Source organism: Lagopus muta, chromosome 17, assembly GCF_023343835.1.
Source record: "Lagopus muta isolate bLagMut1 chromosome 17, bLagMut1 primary, whole genome shotgun sequence".
Lineage (NCBI taxonomy): Eukaryota > Metazoa > Chordata > Aves > Galliformes > Phasianidae > Lagopus > Lagopus muta.
Window position 1 is genome coordinate 4,715,062 of NC_064449.1, and position 19,541 is coordinate 4,734,602.

At 53.4% G+C, this 19,541-nt stretch overlaps 1 protein-coding gene and 1 long non-coding RNA gene across 4 annotated transcripts; one reads left to right on the forward strand and one right to left on the reverse strand.

Moving 5' to 3' along the window:
* Positions 1 to 25: 25 nt before the first annotated feature.
* On the forward strand, positions 26 to 11,925 carry LOC125701661 (uncharacterized). Of its 2 annotated transcripts, XR_007380312.1 has the most exons (5): positions 613 to 753; positions 1,362 to 1,594; positions 8,777 to 8,885; positions 8,990 to 9,105; positions 10,953 to 11,925. It is a non-coding gene; the product is annotated as an uncharacterized LOC125701661 (long non-coding RNA). The 2 variants fall into 2 exon arrangements; XR_007380311.1 differs by lacking the exons at positions 613 to 753; positions 1,362 to 1,594 and adding an exon at positions 26 to 86 and having other exon boundaries at positions 8,990 to 11,925.
* MMP11 (matrix metallopeptidase 11) lies at positions 167 to 17,363 on the reverse strand. Of its 2 annotated transcripts, none has more exons than XM_048964002.1 (8): positions 17,274 to 17,363; positions 8,771 to 9,012; positions 7,456 to 7,599; positions 6,356 to 6,489; positions 3,500 to 3,747; positions 3,044 to 3,257; positions 1,199 to 1,456; positions 167 to 728 (listed from the first exon to the last, which is right to left on the reverse strand). In XM_048964002.1, exons 1-8 carry the CDS (start codon positions 17,361 to 17,363, stop codon positions 595 to 597), a joined length of 1,464 nt encoding a protein of 487 aa, XP_048819959.1. In that variant the 3' UTR covers positions 167 to 594. The 2 variants fall into 2 exon arrangements, with proteins under 2 accessions (XP_048819959.1, XP_048819960.1); XM_048964003.1 differs by lacking the exon at positions 17,274 to 17,363 and adding an exon at positions 11,917 to 11,998.
* Between the last annotated feature and the right edge of the window lie 2,178 nt (positions 17,364 to 19,541).

Consider the following 19,541-nt stretch of genomic DNA (forward strand, 5'->3'; position numbering starts at 1 on the left):
TCCCGCGCGCTTGTTCCCGCCCACCCGGCGCGCGGCGGCGGCGCTGAGGGGAGGCGGGCGGCAGGTAGAAAAGAGGCGCTTTATTGGTACATCCATACGTATATACACAGTATATATATATATATATATATATATATATATTTATATATAAAAAAAAGGGTTTATACGCGTCGTACAAACGTTGACGCCCGCGGGTTTGGTTCCGTCCTCGGAGCGCGGTGCGGAGGGGCAGTGTCCAGCACTGGGAGCCGCGGGGGGGCTGGCTGAGGGGCTGCGGCCTCATGGAGCGGAGGGCGGCGGCTGGTCGGGGTTATGGGGGGAGTCCCGTTCCAGGCGGGCCTGATGGCTCTTGGGATGCTATCGCTGGAAGGACCTGGCCTGCTCTTGTCTGTAAAGAATGTGGCAGATGCTTTTGTGTTGACAGTGACAGAAGCTGGGGCTGCTGCTGGAACGGGAGAGGAGCAAACTTTGTCACTTGTTGTGACAGACGTCTGTTGTGTCAGGCTCTGCGCCTGAAAGGAGCCAGGACGGGCAGCGGAGCCCTCTGTGGCTGCTGGAGGTCAAGGATGGAAGGGAAGAGTGGGGGATGCTCCTTCATCGGAAGGAGTTGGAGGAAGGTGTGCAGCTGAAGAAGTCCTGGCTGATCTGGCGTGGGTAACCCTCCAGCACCTTCACCTGGACGGGGTCAAACTTCCAGTAGTCTCGGCCTCTCAGGAAATAGGCAAAACCTGTGGAAGACAGAGGGAGGAGTAGGTGAGATAGCTTGGCTCAGCTGCCAGCACTAGGTAATACTGAAAGCAGCCGGTTTGTTCAGCACAGCTGCCTAGGCTGAACTGTGGGCAGAGCTGCTGTGCTGACATTGTTGGGAATGGTAACAGCTGGGTAGGACTCTGTGACCATTCATTTACCAGAAGTTTTAAGTTTTCTCTCATCAGATGCTTAAATGTTGATTGTTCTAATTAATACTTTAAAAACTCCTTACTTTCATGAAAGAATCCACAGTTCCCTACCCAGGGAAGGGACAGACAGGAGGAGGTCCCTCAGACAAGAGGGACCTGTCTGAGTCTGTATAAACTGCATGGCATGTGCTATGGCTGGGAAGTGTCCACTGCTACCAAATGTCTAAGTCTTTCTGGTGGGAAGTAGCATCACCCTGAGCGCATGCCCCAGAGCAGGCCCTGTCCCTGCTGGCACTGACCCAACTCATCCTGAAAAGCAGCATCAATCTCCTGTGGGACACCACGCCAGTCAGCCATGGTCCGGGGGTAGATGTTGTCCACCTGGCGCGTGCGAGGGTTGAAGCGCCAGTAGTTGCCTCCACTGAAGATGTAAATCTTGTTCTTCTCTGCTCCCCACACCAGAGCTGCCTGCACGGGAGAAGCAGGGAGGCCCAGCTCTACAGTTGGGGTGGGACCAGAGACTCTTCTCTCGCCGTCATAAATCCAGTACTGAGAATCTGGTGAGAAGATGGAAAAGCGGAGACACAGGTTCAGAGGTTCTTAGATGTCAGATAACTTGGCACTGAATTGCAGACTCCAGCTGGTGCCTGGGCAGAGCTCCCAAGGAAAGCTATTTATGAATGCCCACCAAGCGGGTAAGGAATTTAATTCTCCCCTCAATTCAACCCAGAATTGTCAGTGGTGGGATTGGGAGGACTCCTAGCAGCTCTCTCTTCTGTATCTGTGGAAGTTATAATACAAGATTTAACTTTACATACTAGCTGCCAGGCTGCCTTTCCTGGCCTCTCATGGTTGTGGTGTTGGAGAGGCCTGTGTGCATTTGAAAGAATGTTTCTCTCTAGCTGCTCCAGTCAGATGGGGTTGCCTGTAGTTTTTGAGGATGCATTCAGGCAGTTGAATCAGCCCTGAACTTTTAGCTTGCCCTGGTTATGCTGAAAAAGGAGTAGAGCCCATCGTTGGATAAAGAAATCCACAAAGCTGTAGAGTCTGACCAGACAAAGGCTGATTCTTGTGGCATCTCTGTGGCGAGGCCTGGGGCAGCCAGGCGGTTGCAGAGAAGCAAAATGGGTTATGGACTGGCTCAAGGGGGGGCACGTTCCTTGTGTGCCACATCCATGCACAGGATAGGGCCCAAGGATCAGTCCCTACCCTGCCTGCTTATCTGGAGGAGATCATACGTACAGGCATAAGGGGGACATGTGGCTGTAGAGAGGCAAACTACAGAATTCCATTTCTTGTTGCTAAGCTGAAACAGAGACGGGGGACATATTTCCAGTTTAGATTAAACTGGAAACTCTGTAATTGCCCTATGGCATGTAATACTTTCCCCTTATCTCATTTTAATTCATGGTTGGAGCCTGCCAGTTTTCACACTGTAAACCTCATCTGCAGGTGAGCAATCTGTTTATGTGGTAAAGCTGCCTGCAGAGCTGCCTGGTGTGGTTTCTGGTGCTTGGTCTCATAGTGCACAGATGGGGCATGCACAGTCAGGGCAGTTGGGCATAGTTACATAGTTCTGTGTCCCTGATATTAAATACACACTTGGAAAGAGCATTAGAGAAAACAATGGAGCTGAAACAGCAGTCCTTGCTGGTCTTAAGCTCCAGAGTTGTCCAGGAGGTCTCACCCCGCTGTGGTGGCTGGTGTTGAATCCCTGTGGTGGCTGGAGGTTGCCTGGCTCTGCATAAAGGCTCCCTTCTTTGTGGGCTCACAGTTTTGGGGTGCTAGCAAAACTCAGTAACTGTGGGCACCAGTGAACCTGCCATTTTTCTCCTGTTTTCATCCCCAAGAAAGATGTTACGAGTGTTTCCTTCCTCCTCTGCCAGCAGCATGGCCAGGGCAGAGGCTCAAAACAATTCCAGAGGCATAGATATGGCTGTATCTGAAGTAAAAGCGACCCTTTCTTCTCTCTTCTCCCCTTCACATCTGCTAAAAAGCTTAAACAGAGAAAGAAATAAACAGCAAGAATCATGATTTGTTGAGTGTATCCTAAGAGTTTCTTCTCCCAGGGACTTGTTGTGTCCTGAATACCCCGCTGTAAAGAAGACTACTTCTGAGCCATCTGATCCCAGTCCAGCTCTTACCTTGGAAAAACCAGATATTGCCCAGAGGGTCCTCGAAGGTGGCATCGACAGAGCTTGGGATCCCCTGCCAGTGACGTGAGGCCAGAGCTGGGTAACCAGCCTGCAGCTTTCCAGCTCGGAGCCGCCACACGTAGCGAGATGTGAAGAAGAACAGCTCTCCCCGGATGGTGGCTGCAGCATCAAAAGCTGTCTCACAGGCATCGGGCTGCACAGCCTGCCAAAGCATGGCCTGGTCAGGGGCTGGGACCCACGAGAACTGCCCTCACCCAGGCTGGGTTCAGCTGATGAGACAGCCCCATGTCCAGGACGTCACCCTACTACTGGGCCCAGTGGTGTGCGAGGAAAACAGGCATCAAATCATGTCCAAGTCTGCTGTTGGCCCCATGGTGTGGGCAGCCCCAGCAGCTGAGAACAAGCCACAGTGTTAAAGGAGACAGAGACGAGCTGTTTGCTTACCTCCACGTTGGTGATCTCGTTTGTTTCAAGGTCTGGCTGGGGCAGCTCTGCTGGCTGCGTTGGGGTTGGGTCGGGATCCAGTTTGGGTTTCCCATAGAGATACTGGATACCCTGCTTGTCATCCTCGCTCAGGCTCAGCGGGTAGCGGAAGATATAGAAAGGAGACATCAGTGACTTGGAGACAGTTGTGTGCTGCAGGCCCAGCACGTGGCCAAACTCATGAGCAGCCACCTGGAGGAGGTCAGTGCCTGCAAAGGGATGAGACAGGAGACGCTTGTGCCTGTTAGTGTGAGATGGGCAGGCTGTACTCACAGAGAGGATGCTGTTCCTATTAGGTTCATTGCTGCTCATCATTGGCTCCTGACAATGCACTGAGGTATGCTCTAGGAGTCTGACATGCAGCAATAGAAACCTAGCTTGCAAATTGTTCCTGGATGTTTTCCTGTATAGCTCTATACCTTGTTTGTGTGTGTTTTTAAGGGATCAAAGGGCATAATTAATTAAGGGATCCACTGATTCCAGAGCACTGTGAGTGAATTCATATGCTCAGGTATTAGCCTGGGCATGTTGGTAATCTTTAATTCTGTCTCCAGGGACTTCATTAGCTATCTGGAAGGTGAGGATTTTCCACATACTTTTGGAAAGGAGAACTTTGCAGAAAGAAGGAAACCTGGCCTTTAGACGTAAGCGGTGGGTGGGAAGGCTGCTCTTTGTTCACCCAGGCTTGCAGCTGTTGTTAGCTACAGCTATAATGTAGCAGGTAGCACTTATCTCATGCCTGCTGTGGCAGCTCCTGGTGTCACTGGGGTCTCCTCCGGGGATGCAGCCGGCGAGTGGTGGCTGCCACGCAGACAGCAGAGGGAGCTCATTTATTGCTTGTGTATGGACTGTGGCAAGAGGAGGGCATTTAAAGATAAACACATAAAAATTCCTCCAGTGTCAAGACCTGCCCTTCTTCACCGAGCACAAGCAGTTGTATGGGAGATCGTACCTTGGGAATATGTGATCCGACAGCGTTTATAAGAGTAAATAGAGAAAAGTGTATTTCAGTAAACAAAAATGTTGCTTGGCTGGCAGATGTTATTTACCTTCCAATAGATCATTTTTGAAGTTGATACATTTTAGGGAAGTTTGTAAGAGAAACATTAAGCAGCAAAGCTTGTGAGCTGAGGCTGTTTGTTGACAAGTCTCAGCGTATTCCTTCACTTGCCTTCAGCCAGAAATCCTCCGAGCTGCAGCCCAGGTGATGAGAAAGGCAGGGATGTGAGTCAGCTGGTCTCACTGCTCCGAGCGGGATTTCCCTGCTGGCCCAGGGGAGCAGGTCACTGCTCAGCACCGGGATGGGGATGCAGCTGGAAGGGAGCCTGGGAAGGGTGGAGGGGAAGGTGAGCCCTGGTCTTCCTCTGCTGGTCAGCTGCACGTAGAAGCAATGAATTTTTGCACTGACACAATTAGATCAACACACCTAGGTCAGCTGACAAAGTGGGGTCTCTGTGTCAGTGATTTATTACAAACTTTCAGACACTTGTGTTTAGCTTGGCAGGATCCTCACTCGATGCTTTCCAGTGTTGGCAGATCTGCAGCAGTACTGTCAGATTCTCTGGGGAGGTGAAGGACAGCACGTCTGCAGGAGCTGTGCTGGGTGCTTTGCTGCCCCTCACAGAAGGTCCTCTGCATGCAGTCCTGCTCCCTGCACGGCTCTGGGCTGACCCTGAGGCACCTTACCCCCTCTGCTCTGCCATGTATGTAATGAGGCTAAGGATTTTCCTATCTCTGAGAGCTTAGGCAAGGATTAAACCGTGTTTATATCATAAAGCTCTTTTGGGCATATTAAATAGCAATTAGCTGCAAAGACCTTTTATAACATTTATTTATGGAAGGCAGAGGGGGGAAAAGGCCATGGAACAGGGCTGGGTTCTGATGGGAACTGGCATCTGTTTTGACAGTTCTGGTTTGGCTCCAACGCTGTCTATGAGAGAATGTAGGAAATTCTTTATGCAGCTCCAATGGGAGGTGCAAAGTGTCAGAACCCACCTGTCCCTGAGAAGCAGAAAGGTTTCAGCAGCATGACCTGGTGCTGAGATTCTTGTATCAGGATGGCAAGGACCAAGTTGGACACGTGATAGTCCTGTCCCCCACAGAGCCAACCTGGCATTCACCTGACAGAGCTGGACTTGAGGGCGACCCATCTGAGTCCTGACATCAATGTGGACAAAATATCTGGAAAACCTCAGAGGGGCAGAGCTTTAACTCGGGCTTTGTGATTGTCTTTGTCCCTGCACTAGTTTTGGTGGCTCTTGCAGAAACGGATGCTTTGGGCGCTGGTCCAGATGGTCCCAAGTGGTACTGTGGTATCACATGGATACTGTGACGCCAGGCCCCAAATGCCTGAGCAGTGAGCTACCAGCTCCAATCTATTATTAGCAAAGAAAAAAATGTCTTGACTTGCAGTGGCATTGTTTATGGTCAGAGCATTCCCAGGCCACAGGGACAGAGCTGGAGCCTGGGTAGATTCCCTTTATGGACTTGTTCAAAGGGAAAATACTCTGAGGGCATGCAGGACTGAGTCTGAGGCCTGATTGCTATGCTGTCCTTTGGAAGCCACTTGGTGTGTCATCCAGTGTGTGAGCCTGTGTCTGCTCTGGGAATCCAAGTGCTGGGCATAGGCTTTGCTGTGGCTGGAAGAGGACAAAAAAGTCCAGCAGGCTTGTAAGTGGCAGGAAGTGACAATACATCCCACAAGAATGATGGTTGCGTATCAGTTTTACAGGGCCCCTGCTCAAAGCACAGTTAAATAATCTCTAAGTGTGCTGACAGGCACCTGGCACAGCACAGCTGCCTTAAACAGTACCATACCCAGGTTGTTCCCGATCGTCCATGTCTCATCGTAGTCAAAATGGACATCTCCTTCCCGATGCGTCTTGGGGAAGAATGCGTGTGCCAGGATCCCTCCGGGGCCATCAAAGGGCAAATTGTCACCATGCCAGTACCTGGAGGGGAACCACAGCACGCCTCAGACAAACAGCCATGTGGCTCAGGTGCTTGGCACTGCACAGCCCAAAGTGGAGAATCGCAACGAGGAGACAGCAGGTCTCCATCCCACCACAAGTTCATCCCATAATTGACTGCTTGGAGCCCTACAGGTTGATGCCAACCTGGTTCTGTGCTAGGGCACTCAGTAAGTAGAGCCCCATCACACCAAGCCCAGGGGAGTTTTATGGTTTTCTCAAGACAAAGCTGAAGATGGAACCTAAAGAATTAAGTGGCTGCCGGAGCCAGAATCGAGTCAACCTGGCTGAATGGCAGGGAATGTGGAGGGGCAGCCTGTGAGGAAGCCAGCCAAATCCTCAGGTCCTCACTCAAGCCGAGCCCACTGTTGGCAACTGAAGGAATCCCATGGGATGTGACCGCTGTAGGGAGCTGAGGGTGGCACAGGCAAATACACAGAACACAAATCGCGTCCCCGCTTGGACAGTCTCCACTGCCGTTCTCAGTTTTGTGCAAACAGGCCACAGAGGGAAGCTTTTGCTCCTGTGAATGTTTTGTCAGCCATTAATTTCAAGCCAAGAGCCAAAATTCATTTAACCAGGAAGCTATATTTGTCTTCAGGCAGACAGTTACATTGTACTATCAGGGGACAGGATGGAGGACCTGAAGATGGAACGTCAAAACAAACACTTAGGAAAACAGCCTGTGGGCAGAGAAATGTAAATATACGCAGAGTTAATGATGGATTAGTAACGGTACTGTGCACAGCCAGCACAGAACAGCTGCATTTACACTAAGCGGCCCACATCTGACAGAAAAACCAAAAACATGCCCAAGTCTGAGAGCTGAAATATGAGTCTCCCTGTCAGTGCCCATGCTGTGCTGGCAGCTCAGCTGCAGGCCTGGGATCTCATACTCAGTGCTGCTGCTCCATCTGGGAGCAGCGTGTTGCTGCCCACCACGCTCACCTTGTGAAATCAATGACAATGTCAGCCCGGCCCTCCTGAACCTCAGTGAAGGTCAGCGGTGTCACATCGCTCCAGACTTTCAAAGCCTCCTCGATGGTCCTTCTCACTTTGGTTTTTACAAGTTGCCACGGGAATCTGATAATTCTGAAAGGCAAAAGACCCCAGGGGAAAAGAGCATCAGCCACTCCCTCTTGGCACCAGAGTACCTCCAATCCAGAGATGCTCCATTCCAGAACCCTCTTCCATGCAACATTGCAGCAGACAAATTCCATCAGTGCTGAAACCCTCGGGCTACTGGGCCCAGAGGTGAGCTCTCTAGAGAGCTTTGCAGAGCTGTGCTTTTCTGGAGTAAAGGGCTGCAGCATTTCCCAGTTCTGTCTTGAGTCCATCCCCACAGAGCTGCCTGGGAGTGGTGTGATGTGATTTCAGCCCTTCAATCTTTTTGACCCTGGAAATCTGGGCTTGCTCAGAGCAGCTGCCTATTCTGCTCTCTGCAACATAATCAGAGTGTCAGGTCTGCTACAAAAGGAGCTTGCTTTCCCTTCCACTAACAGTGTTGGTGTGTGTTCATCTCAGCTGTGTTTCCTCCTTTAACACTGTTGACCAAAGTGAAAAATGGAAGAAGCCTTTCTTTCATCTGTAGCCTCCTAATGCTGTGAGGAACAATCTTCTGCACTCAATTAAGCAAAATATTATTTGTGTCCTGTTGAAGTCCTTACAAGTGTGCTCACTTCAGCACTCACACCTCACACCCTATGGGGAACTGGGGAGACAACAAACCTTCCCTTAGACCTGATCAGCAGATCTGCACTTGAGAATGTGTGGGCTGGTTTGGGCAAAACTTGACACCAGAATCATGTTTATGGGAACATCAATAGCAGCAGCATAAAACTGACTTTTTAAAACAAACTGTGAGGTCAGCCTATGGAATGATGGCTGTGGGGGGCAAAAGCACAGCAGGAGTGTGCTGCTGCACAGCTCGGTGTGCATTGGGGTTTGATATGGGGAAGCAAAGGCATGTGCGGGGATGCTGTTGTGGACAGGCTGAGGGGTGGCTGTGCAGAAGGTGTTGGGATGGGGGAGTGAGCAGCTGCATTTACAGGAACACGTGCGTGAAGGGATGGAGAGGTGCTGGGTGCAGTCCTGCAGGCGGTTTGGTGTGTGGCTGCCCTGCCAAGCTGGTTATACCCAGCTCAGGGCTGCCCTCCTACTTGTGTGAGGACATCACAGCATGCCGCAGTCAAGGGACATCAGATGGAGAGTTTTAGGGAGGGAGAAGCCATTGAGTCTTACTCTCATTTCACATCTCTCTTACTTGTAGGTGAGGTCAGTCTTGTCCCAGCGTCCCCCGGAAAGGACGAAGCGTTTCTGCCGGTTGCGCCCATTCTGGCCATCCGGCAGCACCGGGAGGTCTGGCACACCACAGCGGGGTGGGTTCCAGCCTGCTGCCTGCTCATCTGCACCCATGGGGAAGCCCTTGGCGGCCACCCCAGTCCCTACCAGGGATGAAAGCCAGGGACTCTGCTCCTTCCAGGTGTGATGTTTTCGAGACATGTCCTGGAAGAGAAAAACAAAGCTGTCACTTCTGTGTCTTGGATATGAGACGTCTTGATGGAGGAATGGACATCTACCAACAGCAGACCTGCAGAGGTGAGTTCCACCTCTCCCTGGTTTCTTCCCTGGCTGCTAAGGCACATCCTGCTGCCCACAGACATCCTCAGTTCCCTGGGTTCCTGCTCTGAGGCCAGGCCATACCTGTGAACAAAGTCTAATTCCATAGCATCCCCTACATCTACTTTTGGTCCACATTTCCTTGACAGCTGGACAGCATGAAATGCTTTTGCAAACTGTGGATAAGAACTAGACCCTCCAAACATGAAACAAATCACTAGGGAGGGAGTAAAATTTCCCACTTTTCACCACCTCCTTGCCCTGATAGCGGTGATGTGGGTGATGTGAGAAGGAGAAAGCCTTTAGTCTCCAGCACGTGGTTGTGCTTCCCGTTCTCCCTCCTGTGGCGTTGTAGTGCGATAAGCAGACCCCTGGCATGGCTCAGGGGCTGCACAAGCTGGAAAGCAGGATACACGGATCTGGAGGGTGACAGAGCCCAGGGCAGAGCAGCAGTGACTGTTCCTGCAGTCCCTGTCACTGTGTGAGAGAGAGAAGGACAGGACCATTCCCCCTTGCCTCACTATGCCTGTAGATCTGCTTGCAGAAAGGTCACTCCACTCTCTCACACTTAATTAGAAAAGCATGGTTCCTCTTGGGAGTATTAATTAGTGCTAATTAACTGATTTCCACTGGTTTCCCAACTAACAGCAAGATTATGGGGCACAGGACCACCATGATACGTGAGTCAAGCTTAATCCCCAATCTGCTGTGAGGTACATAAGATAAGAAGATGCTTGATTCCCGAGCAACTGTGCTGTGTGAGCTCTGGGTCCAAATGCAGCCCTTTTTGCCTCATTCTGTGCAGCCAGATTTAAATGTGCTTGAGCACCAGGAGGGCCTGAGATGCAGCAGTGATGCATCTGCTCAAGCAGGCAGGCTCCATCCCACAGGACTTGAGTCGTGTGTAGGGCTCTCTTCCTTCCCTTGCACAGAGCTGCCTTCTTTCAGGCCAGCTCTCCCGCCTGCCTAAGGACTGAGGGTCGGGCTGGCGCGATGCCAGCGCTGCCGCAATGCCGTGTAATCCGCGTGCTGCCGTCCCTCTGTTCCCCTACAATGAGCCCATTCATGCGGGCAGGAATGAAGTGTGAAGCCCTTGGCATTAATTCCGCTACTGGGCTTTGACTCTGAGACTGCCCCGTGCCTCGGAGTGATGCATAGGTGGGCACAGGAGCCAGAGAGATTGCACAAGGTGCAGTTCAGGTGTCCACTTCTACATATGTCTGTCACTACTTCACGGTACTGGTTTGTCCCCCCTGCCAGTCAGCCAGCCTGGGGCTTGGCATCTGCCAGCCCTTGCCTTAGAAACCAGCCTCTGCATCAACCCCATCCTGGCATCCCGCTGCACTTTCACACACCGCTAAGAAGGGCAAAGAAAGCCATTTTATGTCTTGCACAACAAAGCCCACTCAACCCACCAGCCATTGCATGGGGAATCCGTCCAATCCTTTAGTGAAAGGAGGGTGCATGAGCTGGCCAGTCCAAGAGGAGGCTGCACCAGCCTGCTTCCATTGAATGCCGGAGCCCTGCCAAGTGCAAGATACCTGTCTTTCTAAGCTGAACTCTCTAAGAGTGGCTTGGCATCCTGCCTTCCCAGGCAGCTAATGTTTGAGAAGGACAGCTGGCAGGAGGAGCTCATAAGGATTGTGTCCTGGCCAATATTTTATTCTCAGCCCCCATGAGACCCTCTGCCAAGCATATAACAGCAGCTGCGTCTGCCGATGCTTTTCACCAAAGCCCAGTCTGAAAGGCTCTTGGCTTCCCACACTGCATGCACTGCTCAGGAGAACTCTGCTACCATGGGGTGATGAATGTGTCTGCATCTCCAGGGCCAGGAGGCATCAGGCAGCCACTTCAAGGCACACAGGGAACAGGAGTGGAGATGGACTCCAGGGAAAGCCCTCACTGTGGAAGTGGGACGGGAGTTACCCAGGCAGGCAAGTGAGCTGAAACTGAAGATGGGCTTTTTGTCTTGGCTATGATAGCAAGATCTACCCTAACTGCTGGAGGTCTGACAATTGGAGGAAAAGTCAATTGTTGGCTTTTTGGCTAGGAACACTGGCATAAACTGGAGATTATCAATGTCTGAGCAGAGGCAGAGAGGAGAAATTACCTTTTTCCTTCTTGCCCTGGGGGAACCTATGTGCAGGGGCTAAGGACAGCCAGGTTTTGTCTCTACTGTTTGGTTAACTTGAGCTTGTTGGCACAAACTCCAAACATCCAGACCCAACTTCACCTTTAAGCAGGACCCTCCCTGCTCCACCTGCCTTCCCGCTGCCATGACTGAGCCTGACTGGGCTTGGGAGGGGACACCAGCAGGTCCCTTGGGTGGAAGCAGGACGTTAGACCTGCCCTGCTGCCCCTGCACTTGCTGCACCCCTGCACAAACAGTGGTAGGGCATAGAGTCTCTCTCTGCCGTCACCACACTGACATTAGCATGATGGCAGGAAAGGGCTGGAAAATGCCACTGCAGGCACAGCCAGCAAGGGGAAATGTGACGGGCAGAAACCACTTTCCAAACAATGCTCAGGAGACGTATCAGGCTGGAGATTTCAGCCTCCTTGACTGGACACACCTCACTGCAGTCACTTCCCAAGGCTTAGATAAGGCACATCCTGTCACTTAAGGTTGAATCCCTTCCACCCTGTGCTGAAACCACCCATCTATGGGATATGTATGGGAATTTCAGGGAGCTCCTGCTTTGTTTTATTGAGCTCTTCATATGTGGTATGCCCTAACTGTATGCTTAGGGGTTTGCTTAGAGCTGTGCTGCTGCTGAAGCAAGGACAAACCTGTGGAGAAGGGCTTAGGAAGGCAACGGCTGTAGGGTAACCATGAGGGCATCCCCACTCCTCCCATCCTGCCAGCAGAGGGGAAAGGACTGCTGAAGACCAAAAGCAAAGGGAGGTCTCTGCAAACCAGGAAAGACATTCAGAATGGCCAAATGCAGAGCTGGTTCAGAGCACAAGAACAGCACCTGCAGGGAAGATGGGAAATCAGACAGTGTGAGAGAGCCTGCCTTACCCCCCAGCAATTCTCTCCTGCCAGCGTGGGGGAGCCAAGGGCTGCAGAAGACTGAGCCTGCCAGCTCTCCCCAGTGACAGCTGATCCCCAGCCCATGAGAAGCCTCCCATGCAAAGGGCTGCCTCTGAGCCTACAGCAGTCTGCAGCCCTTTGCGCTGTCCTTCACAGGATAACCCATAGTCACAGATGGTGAGTGTACACAGGAACAGGCAGCTTCCCACGGGGGAAGAAGCCAAGGCTTTGCAATGGAGACTGAGCAGCAAAATTTCTGCAAGTGCAGAGCAGAAGTGGTTGAGTGCAGAGGGGCTGCCAGGCCTGAAACCCAGAGCAGAGAAGAGCAGAGGAACAAAACTGTTCACAAAGAGGGCTGTGCAGAGAAAGAGAAACCTCTTCTTAACAGCCTTGTGACCAAAAGACTGAGGGGGAGCTGGAGGGAAGGACTGATCCCATGGGAGAGCAGAAACCACCGTGGAGGTGCTGACTGCCCACTCGGTTCTTTCCAGCTGTCTCAGTACTCAAATTCTGTGACACAACATACATCTCTCCAGCTCTGATGGGGCCAGATGAACATCAGCCAAACTTCCCAGGAAGTGTCCCAGCCATCCCGAGGAGCCAGGAGCATCTTCAACCTCATTGTGTTGGGCAGCACTCATCCCCCAGAAAAGAGAAGCAGCCAGAGCAGCACAGCTACAATGGGTGCATAAAAAACCTCGAGAGCAAGGCCACCGCCAGGTACAGATGACTCCGGTGCTCTCCTCTGACTGGGTCCATCCTCTGCTGCCTGCCCTGAACTTAAACTTGTCTTCTCTGTCACACACCTAATTACCTCCACGGCTGGGCTCCTGCTGACTCCTGCAGCACAGACATGAAAGGAGACCCCCCTCCCTGTCAGATGGGAGGGACTGGACAAGCTACAGCATGAATTCCATCAGTCTTGGATACTTCCCCTGTCGCTGAGGGCTGTTTTCTTTTCTGCTGTGGGATGAGTAGATGGGCTTTCTCCCCACCTCCTTGCCTCTTCTGATGCTTTTCTATTTCTCCTTGTTTTCTTCTTCTGTTACTCAGAGTATTTGGTGTGGCCCTAGTACCTAGTTGCTCTCCCTTTGGCTAGTAGGATTATCCTCCTCCCATCCATGAGTCTGCACCTTGGAGCACTCCTTCCCTTAGTTCAGTGTGCAGAGAAGAAGAGCAGATACTATTTCCCCTGTGGCTCTCATGTACAACAGTTCCAGCATGTCTTTTCTGCTGCCAGGCAGCTGTGCCCCCTCAGTGGCTGTGCACTGCTGAACAGGCTCTTGGTGATGGTCTTGCCGGACATCAGCACTGGTTTCCTCAGACACAGAGCACTGTGCCCAGTATTTTGGCCAGCCTGCTTCTCATCCCAGCACGGGTCTGCAGGGTTGGATTGGAAGTGCACCTGCAGCTGTTAGCACTGAAACCGGGGTCACCCTGCTCTGGAGTAGAGAGTGGAGGCAGACCATAAGCGCAGCACTGGATGGTCACAAAGGTGTGAATGCTGTAGCTGAAAGTCCACAGCAGAAACATCTTTTTTGTGCTGCTGAAGGCACAGTTAATGGAAATGCTGCAGAAGAAGTGTGTAAGCAAAGTCAACAGATCATTGGTCCTCCTCCCTGAACAAGTTTCTCTCCCAACCCCTTTGAATTCTTTACTTACACCAAACACATCTATAACAGGACTGGCTCCTTCAAGCTGCGCTGCAGCTCTGTCCTACTGCACACAGAGCACAGGGAATGGAAAGGAAAAGGCCAACCTTTGGCCAAACGAGGTCAAATGGGAGGTGCCGCAGTTCCTGGCCTTCACACAGTTGGAGGTTCCTCTCTGCTCGCTCCCATACTTCACAGCACCACCAAGCACGACCTCCTGGGGCCTGACGGTTTGTTTCCGGATTATTTGGTGATAGTTGTTGTTGGCAGTGAAAGAAGGAAAATGTTTATTTTTCCTAAGCAACACAGAACACGAAACATTATAGACTGCAAATGTTTATGCCCACAGTCAGAATGAAAAGGCCCAGGCTCTGATGTAACAACAGAAAGCAAATGAATAAACACTGCAGGACTATTTTTGTTATCAGGCGCTTTAATTACATAACTGTTTGTGAGTCTGGTCCATCATTAACTCTGCAGCCATGCTGCTGGTGTCACCCAAGCAACAGTTTGCCAGAAGCAGCAGTACTTAGAAAGCAAACAAGCCTCAGGATGCCAGGACAGTGGAAGGTTTCAAGAGCCCTTAGGCTGATGACCTAGAAATCCCCTTGAAGACAAGAAACCAGTCTAGGATGCAGTGCTCTCCAGCCAGAGGAGGAAGGGCTGAGATCTTTTTGTTCACTGTGCATTTACATCCAAGCTGAGGTGAGCGATGAGCGACTGGTGCTCAACCCAGGGACAACAGCCAGGACACCTCTCACTGGTACAGCCACCAGGCACAGTGCAGCCCTCTGCAGGGCTACGGGGGATGTTCTGCCTCCAGGGAATGCAGGCAGGGATCTCCAAACCCACAAGACAGCACTGTCCCCCTGCCTGATGTGCTGGAGACGTCCAGTGGAATTTCTCCCTCCACTAATTTTCAGAGCCACTTAACTGAGATGGTGTGAGATTGTGATGCCTCTCTGCTTAACCCCACTGTCCACAAGGAGGACAGCTACAAGCAGACTCAGCATGAAAAGTTTTCCACAGAAACCCCATTTTGAACAACACCTTTGCCCTGCTTCTACGAGCCCCTCTGAGCTGTGGGCCAGGGCAGACTGCACCCAGGGGAGCGAGTAAAAGTGAGCGTGTGCTGCAGCGTGGGGTCTTCACAGAGTGCTTCTCTCCCCTCTGCCCTTTTCTCCCTTTCAGCCTGCTTTGTCAGCTGCACCCCATTTGCCACACTGCAGGGTGTGTGCATGTTGCATGTGAAAGCACAAACACAACAGGCCCACTGGAGAATAACTGCTTACATGTGTCTTGAGTCTCTCCCAGAGCAGAGGATAAACATGCCTAAAATTACCCCAACACTCATTGCAGTATTTAAATAGCCAAACCAAACAGCGCAAATCAAACCCTTCCTGCAGGAGCCGCCTCGCCAGCTCCGCTGAGAGCTGGGGGCTGCAGCAGAGCAGTGCAGGGAGCCCAGGACTGTCGGCTTTGGGGGCACAGCTGCAGCGTGCAGCTCCCAGGTGATGGTGCTGGCAGCTGGGGAGGTGCCACTGCTTTTCCACAGAGAGTTTCCCAGCAAGCGGAGTGACTTTGAATTCCCAGGGGAGCTGAAAGCAATGCAGGAATTCAGCACGCGCCATGCACTGCCCAAAGACTGCAGTTCTTTTGTTCTCAAGTTTTACTGTGGACACCAGACACAGCCTGTGTTTTACTCTGTTTTTTCTTTCTTAGGCATAAAGGCAAAAGTGAAGGAGAGCTACAGAGCTTCCTACAAAAACTGAAGCTTCTCAAGCCCAGCCTTAAAATGAATGTTAACCCTTTATTCCCCTCCCTCCCCAATTACAGCTATTGTCATTTGGTGTTGCAGCACCCAGCAGCCCCAGTCTGGGTACGGGGTGTTGGCAGTGCAGCCCTCGCCCACACCTCCTACTGGCACAGCCGGAGGAAGTCACCATGTTCTGTCTCAGAGGAGCGAGCCTCCTTTCCCAGCTCAGCCCTTTGGCTCCCTTCTCATTCATCACCTGACAGCACAAGGTGCACAGGAAGGAAAACAGCTGCAGTTAGACATGGGGAAACGTCTCTTTGTGCAGAAGGACTAAAATTAGCCAGGAGAGCATGTGATGGCATGGCAGAGCTCTCTTATGAGGGCAGAGAAGGGATGAGGCCAGAAATTCATGTGTAGGCCACTGCTCCACCCCACAGCGTACCCCAGCAGGGGCACTGGGAGTGGGATGAGGCACTTTGCTGTCATCTTACTTGCCGAGAGCAACCACTGTGATGCTGTCTGTACTTGGAGGCACCAGAATGCCCTTCAGGAGCACACCAGATAAGGAACATGTACCCAAAAGGAAATCTGAGATGATCCTTTCTATCTGAAAGGATGGAAAAACATCTGTCCATTTCAACCCTCAAAGCAGCGCAGCCACTCTCTCTGCAAAGACTGAATGAAATGTTGATTTACAACCCCGATCTCCACGTGGCTGATCAAACACACCAGCACAAGATGCTCCTTAGCAAAACATATTTGTAGGGGTATCACGTGCAGTTACTCGAGCCAAGACAAAAGTATGAGCGCTCAGGATGCGGAGCGCTAACCCAGAGTGAGGAGGAAACAGTCTCGGGACAGCAGGCTACCAGCTGGGGGTCCGGCCAGCCCTCACAGCCGGCCGGCAGCTGCACGCACCATGGGAGGAACGCGAACGGTGCGAGGACCGGACCCACGTCTGTAGGATGTGACACACGTGACCGGCTCTCCCGTCCCCTGGGAACCTCGCGAGTCCTTGCCGGCAGCAGGATCGGAGCCCGCTCAGGTCCCTTCGGGAGCGGCAGCGTCTCAGCCTGCGTGCGGCCCCCAGCACGGCGAGCGGCCCCGCACGCAGCAGCACCGCCGGCTGTGCGCTCTGCCTCTCCGCAGCCGCCCCGTGCGGCCGCCGCTGTGGGTGAGAGCCGCGGGAACGCCCGGCCTCGCCTTCCTCAGAGTGACGGCTGAGCCAAGAGCGGTGACATTTGGTTTGGAATAATACAAGCGCTTCGGGGGCCGAGGCTGCTCGGTGCCAAGTCCCAGCCCACGGCATACTTAGCAGCCAAGTTAGAAAGTGCTCAGATGACAGAGCCGAGAATAAAACCATCGGCAGACCCTCAGCTAATCCCCGCGGGCTGCTACCGGGCATTCGCTTTGCCGTTGCTTTACGGCACACCGGTGCAGCACACGCCTAAGAAGCCAACGAGCCGTTCCCGGCACGAGCCGCTCCCGATGCCTCCCGTCGCCGCTCCCCGGCACGGCGCCGCAGCCGCATCCCAGGTGCCGGGACCTGGCGGCCCCTGCTGCCTGCTCGCCCCTCTCCTCCGGTTATCCCGTCTCCTCGCTCTCACGCGGAACGGCCGGCTCCGATGCCTTTAAGGCGGGGGATCCTCTCGCAAACCCTCTTTGTCCCGGTGCCCGCCCGGGGGCCGTGCCCGTCCCCACTCACCGGCTTGTGGCGGCGGGCGGGCGCGGCGGGCGCGCAGTGCAGCAGGGCGGCGGCGAGCAGCGCGGCGGCGGGCAGCGGCGGGCGGGCCATGCCGGGCGGCGAGGAGCGGCCGGGGCGGGCGGGCTCGGACATGGGGCGGGGGGGGTCCCGCAGCGCCTTTTATCCCCCCGCGGCCGCCTGCCCTCCCCCCGCGCCTCCCTCCCTCCCTCCCTCCCGCCCGCCGCCGCTCCTGCCTTTTGTTCTCCCCTCGTCGGGTTACAGCCGTGCGGGCCGAGGGGATGCGGCCCGTCGGTACCGCGGGCGGAGCCGCCCCGGAACCGGGCCGCCCCGCCGCTCCCCGGCCCCCCCGGGCTTCACGCCCCGTTGGGAGGGAGGGAGTGAGGCGCCGGGAGCCGCGGCCGGACGGCGCAGGGCTGCCGGGGGCTGCAGCACCGGCTGGGGGGGAGAGGAGAAGGAGAACGAGGAAGAAGAGAAGGAGGAGGTGCGGGGCTGCGCACTGCTGCCCCGGGCTGACGATGCTGCTTCGCCTCCGGCCGTCTGCATCTGCAGCGAGGCAGCACCTGGCTGCAAGTTGCACACACGCTGCAAGCGCTTCCTTCCAGTCCCGGAGCTGGTTTCTGCTCTCACTGGGATGGTGTTCGAAATTGGGACTGCTCTGCGTGGCAGCTTGGGAGGGGGTTTGAAAAGTGGTGCTGAAATCCCACAAATGTTCACCATTCTCCGCCCCGTGCGTGCTTTGTGGGGCCACAAAAGCTCTTGGAGCTGCCTCAAAGAAGGTTAGAAGAAATGGGTCAGATGTTCTGCTTTCGTCTGTGACAGTTCATTAAAGGACTGATGCCTGGGTCGAAGGGAGCAAGTGGGAGGGCAGTGAAGGTGTTTTCCAGTTCCCCTCCACAGGACAAAAACCATCCTCTGCACGCCTGGATGTTTCAGTGCCCACAGGGAAGACCTGATCTCTGGATTTAACGCAGGAAATGTGCCTGCATCACTGCTTTGCATTTGTGGGACTCTGTGGGAGCCCCTGTGTGTGCCTGGCCCTTCACTCACCACCCACAGGAAGGCTCTCCTTGGGCAGGATGCTGAGGAAGGGGAAGGAAGGGTAAACCCCTGATTCGGGGATGCCAAAGCCTCCATCCGCTCAGCCTGGAGATGGAGGCAGGCAGCGCACAGCTCCAGTTTCTTGGTTCCTGTGGGGAAGAGGCTCTGCACTGTGTCAGCAGAGATTAGCAGCAAATTGGTTCAAGAAATGTATGCAAATAAGGAGACTTTGATCTCCAGCTGCCTGTGCTGGTGCATGGGGAGTGGGTAAAGCTTCCTAACTTCCCAGGCTGTATGACTGTTTTATTCGTCTGTGATGAATTGTTCGTGTTCTACTTTATGGAAACCATATTTAGGATGTAAATACTGAATATGATAAGCAGATGCAAGAAGAGTGAGCCTGGTGGTGGCCTTGCTTGGACAGCACTGCAATGCTGAGCAAAGGAAGGTGAGGCAGAAAAGCAAAAGCCCACCTAGCACTGCGTGTCAGGCACTCAGGAGCGATGTCCTGACCTGACCCTGCACAAATCTAACATGTAGAGCTGTAGAGCTCCACACCTCACAGCTCAGGCCCTGTCTGGCTCCCACTGTGAGCACTGGGGATGGCAGCTGTCCCTTGTTGGAGTGGGCACTGCAGGTATCCCAGAGGCCACACCTGTGGGTGCAGCCAGAGGGAAGAAGCAGGGAAAAGTGCTCGCAGGGCTCAGACTGCATGCTGTGGAGTGGACACTCCGCTGCTCTGGAACACACAGCAGTTCTTACTTTCTTGCCTAGCTCTGAGTCAGACAGCTGGGTTCCAGCAAGGAAAGTTTTCCTGCCTTTGTTTCGCTTTTCTTTAGTGTCTTTCATTTGAATGGCTGGTGTCTCCGGGAGCTCAGGGCCTTCAGCCCATGCCAGGGGAGGCTGTTGGCGCCCTGGGGAAGCAGGGAGAGGCGTGGGAGCAGCCTGAGAGGCAGCGACAGGCAGCTTGGCTCTTCTTAAAAAAGGGAGACTTGGGAAGGGGGTGTTCTGGGAAACACAGGCCTTACAGAGATGGGACAGAGATGGGATGTGCGTGAGAACAGCCGGTTCCTGCCAAGACACTGAGCACAAAAGAGAGCGCATGGTGTGTTTGGGATTCCAAGCATTTTCCAGCAGAGCAGGGACATGTTCAGCAGCAGGAAGATGGCCCACTGAGTGGGTTGGGAGCCTGTGTGCTCACCTTCTGCTGACAGCCCTACGTGCAGCCAG

Bases quoted from the DNA above. Each gene is read 5' to 3' on its own strand.
- MMP11 (XM_048964002.1), bottom strand. From the start codon at position 17,363: ATGGCCCGCCCGCCGCTGCCCGCCGCCGCGCTGCTCGCCGCCGCCCTG. The intron at 7,600-8,770 runs GTAAGAGAGATG...TTTGCCTTTCAG, and splicing joins AAGACTGACCTCACCTACAA to AATTATCAGATTCCCGTGGC. The intron at 729-1,198 runs GTCAGTGCCAGC...TGTCTTCCACAG, and splicing joins TGCTTTTCAGGATGAGTTGG to GTTTTGCCTATTTCCTGAGA.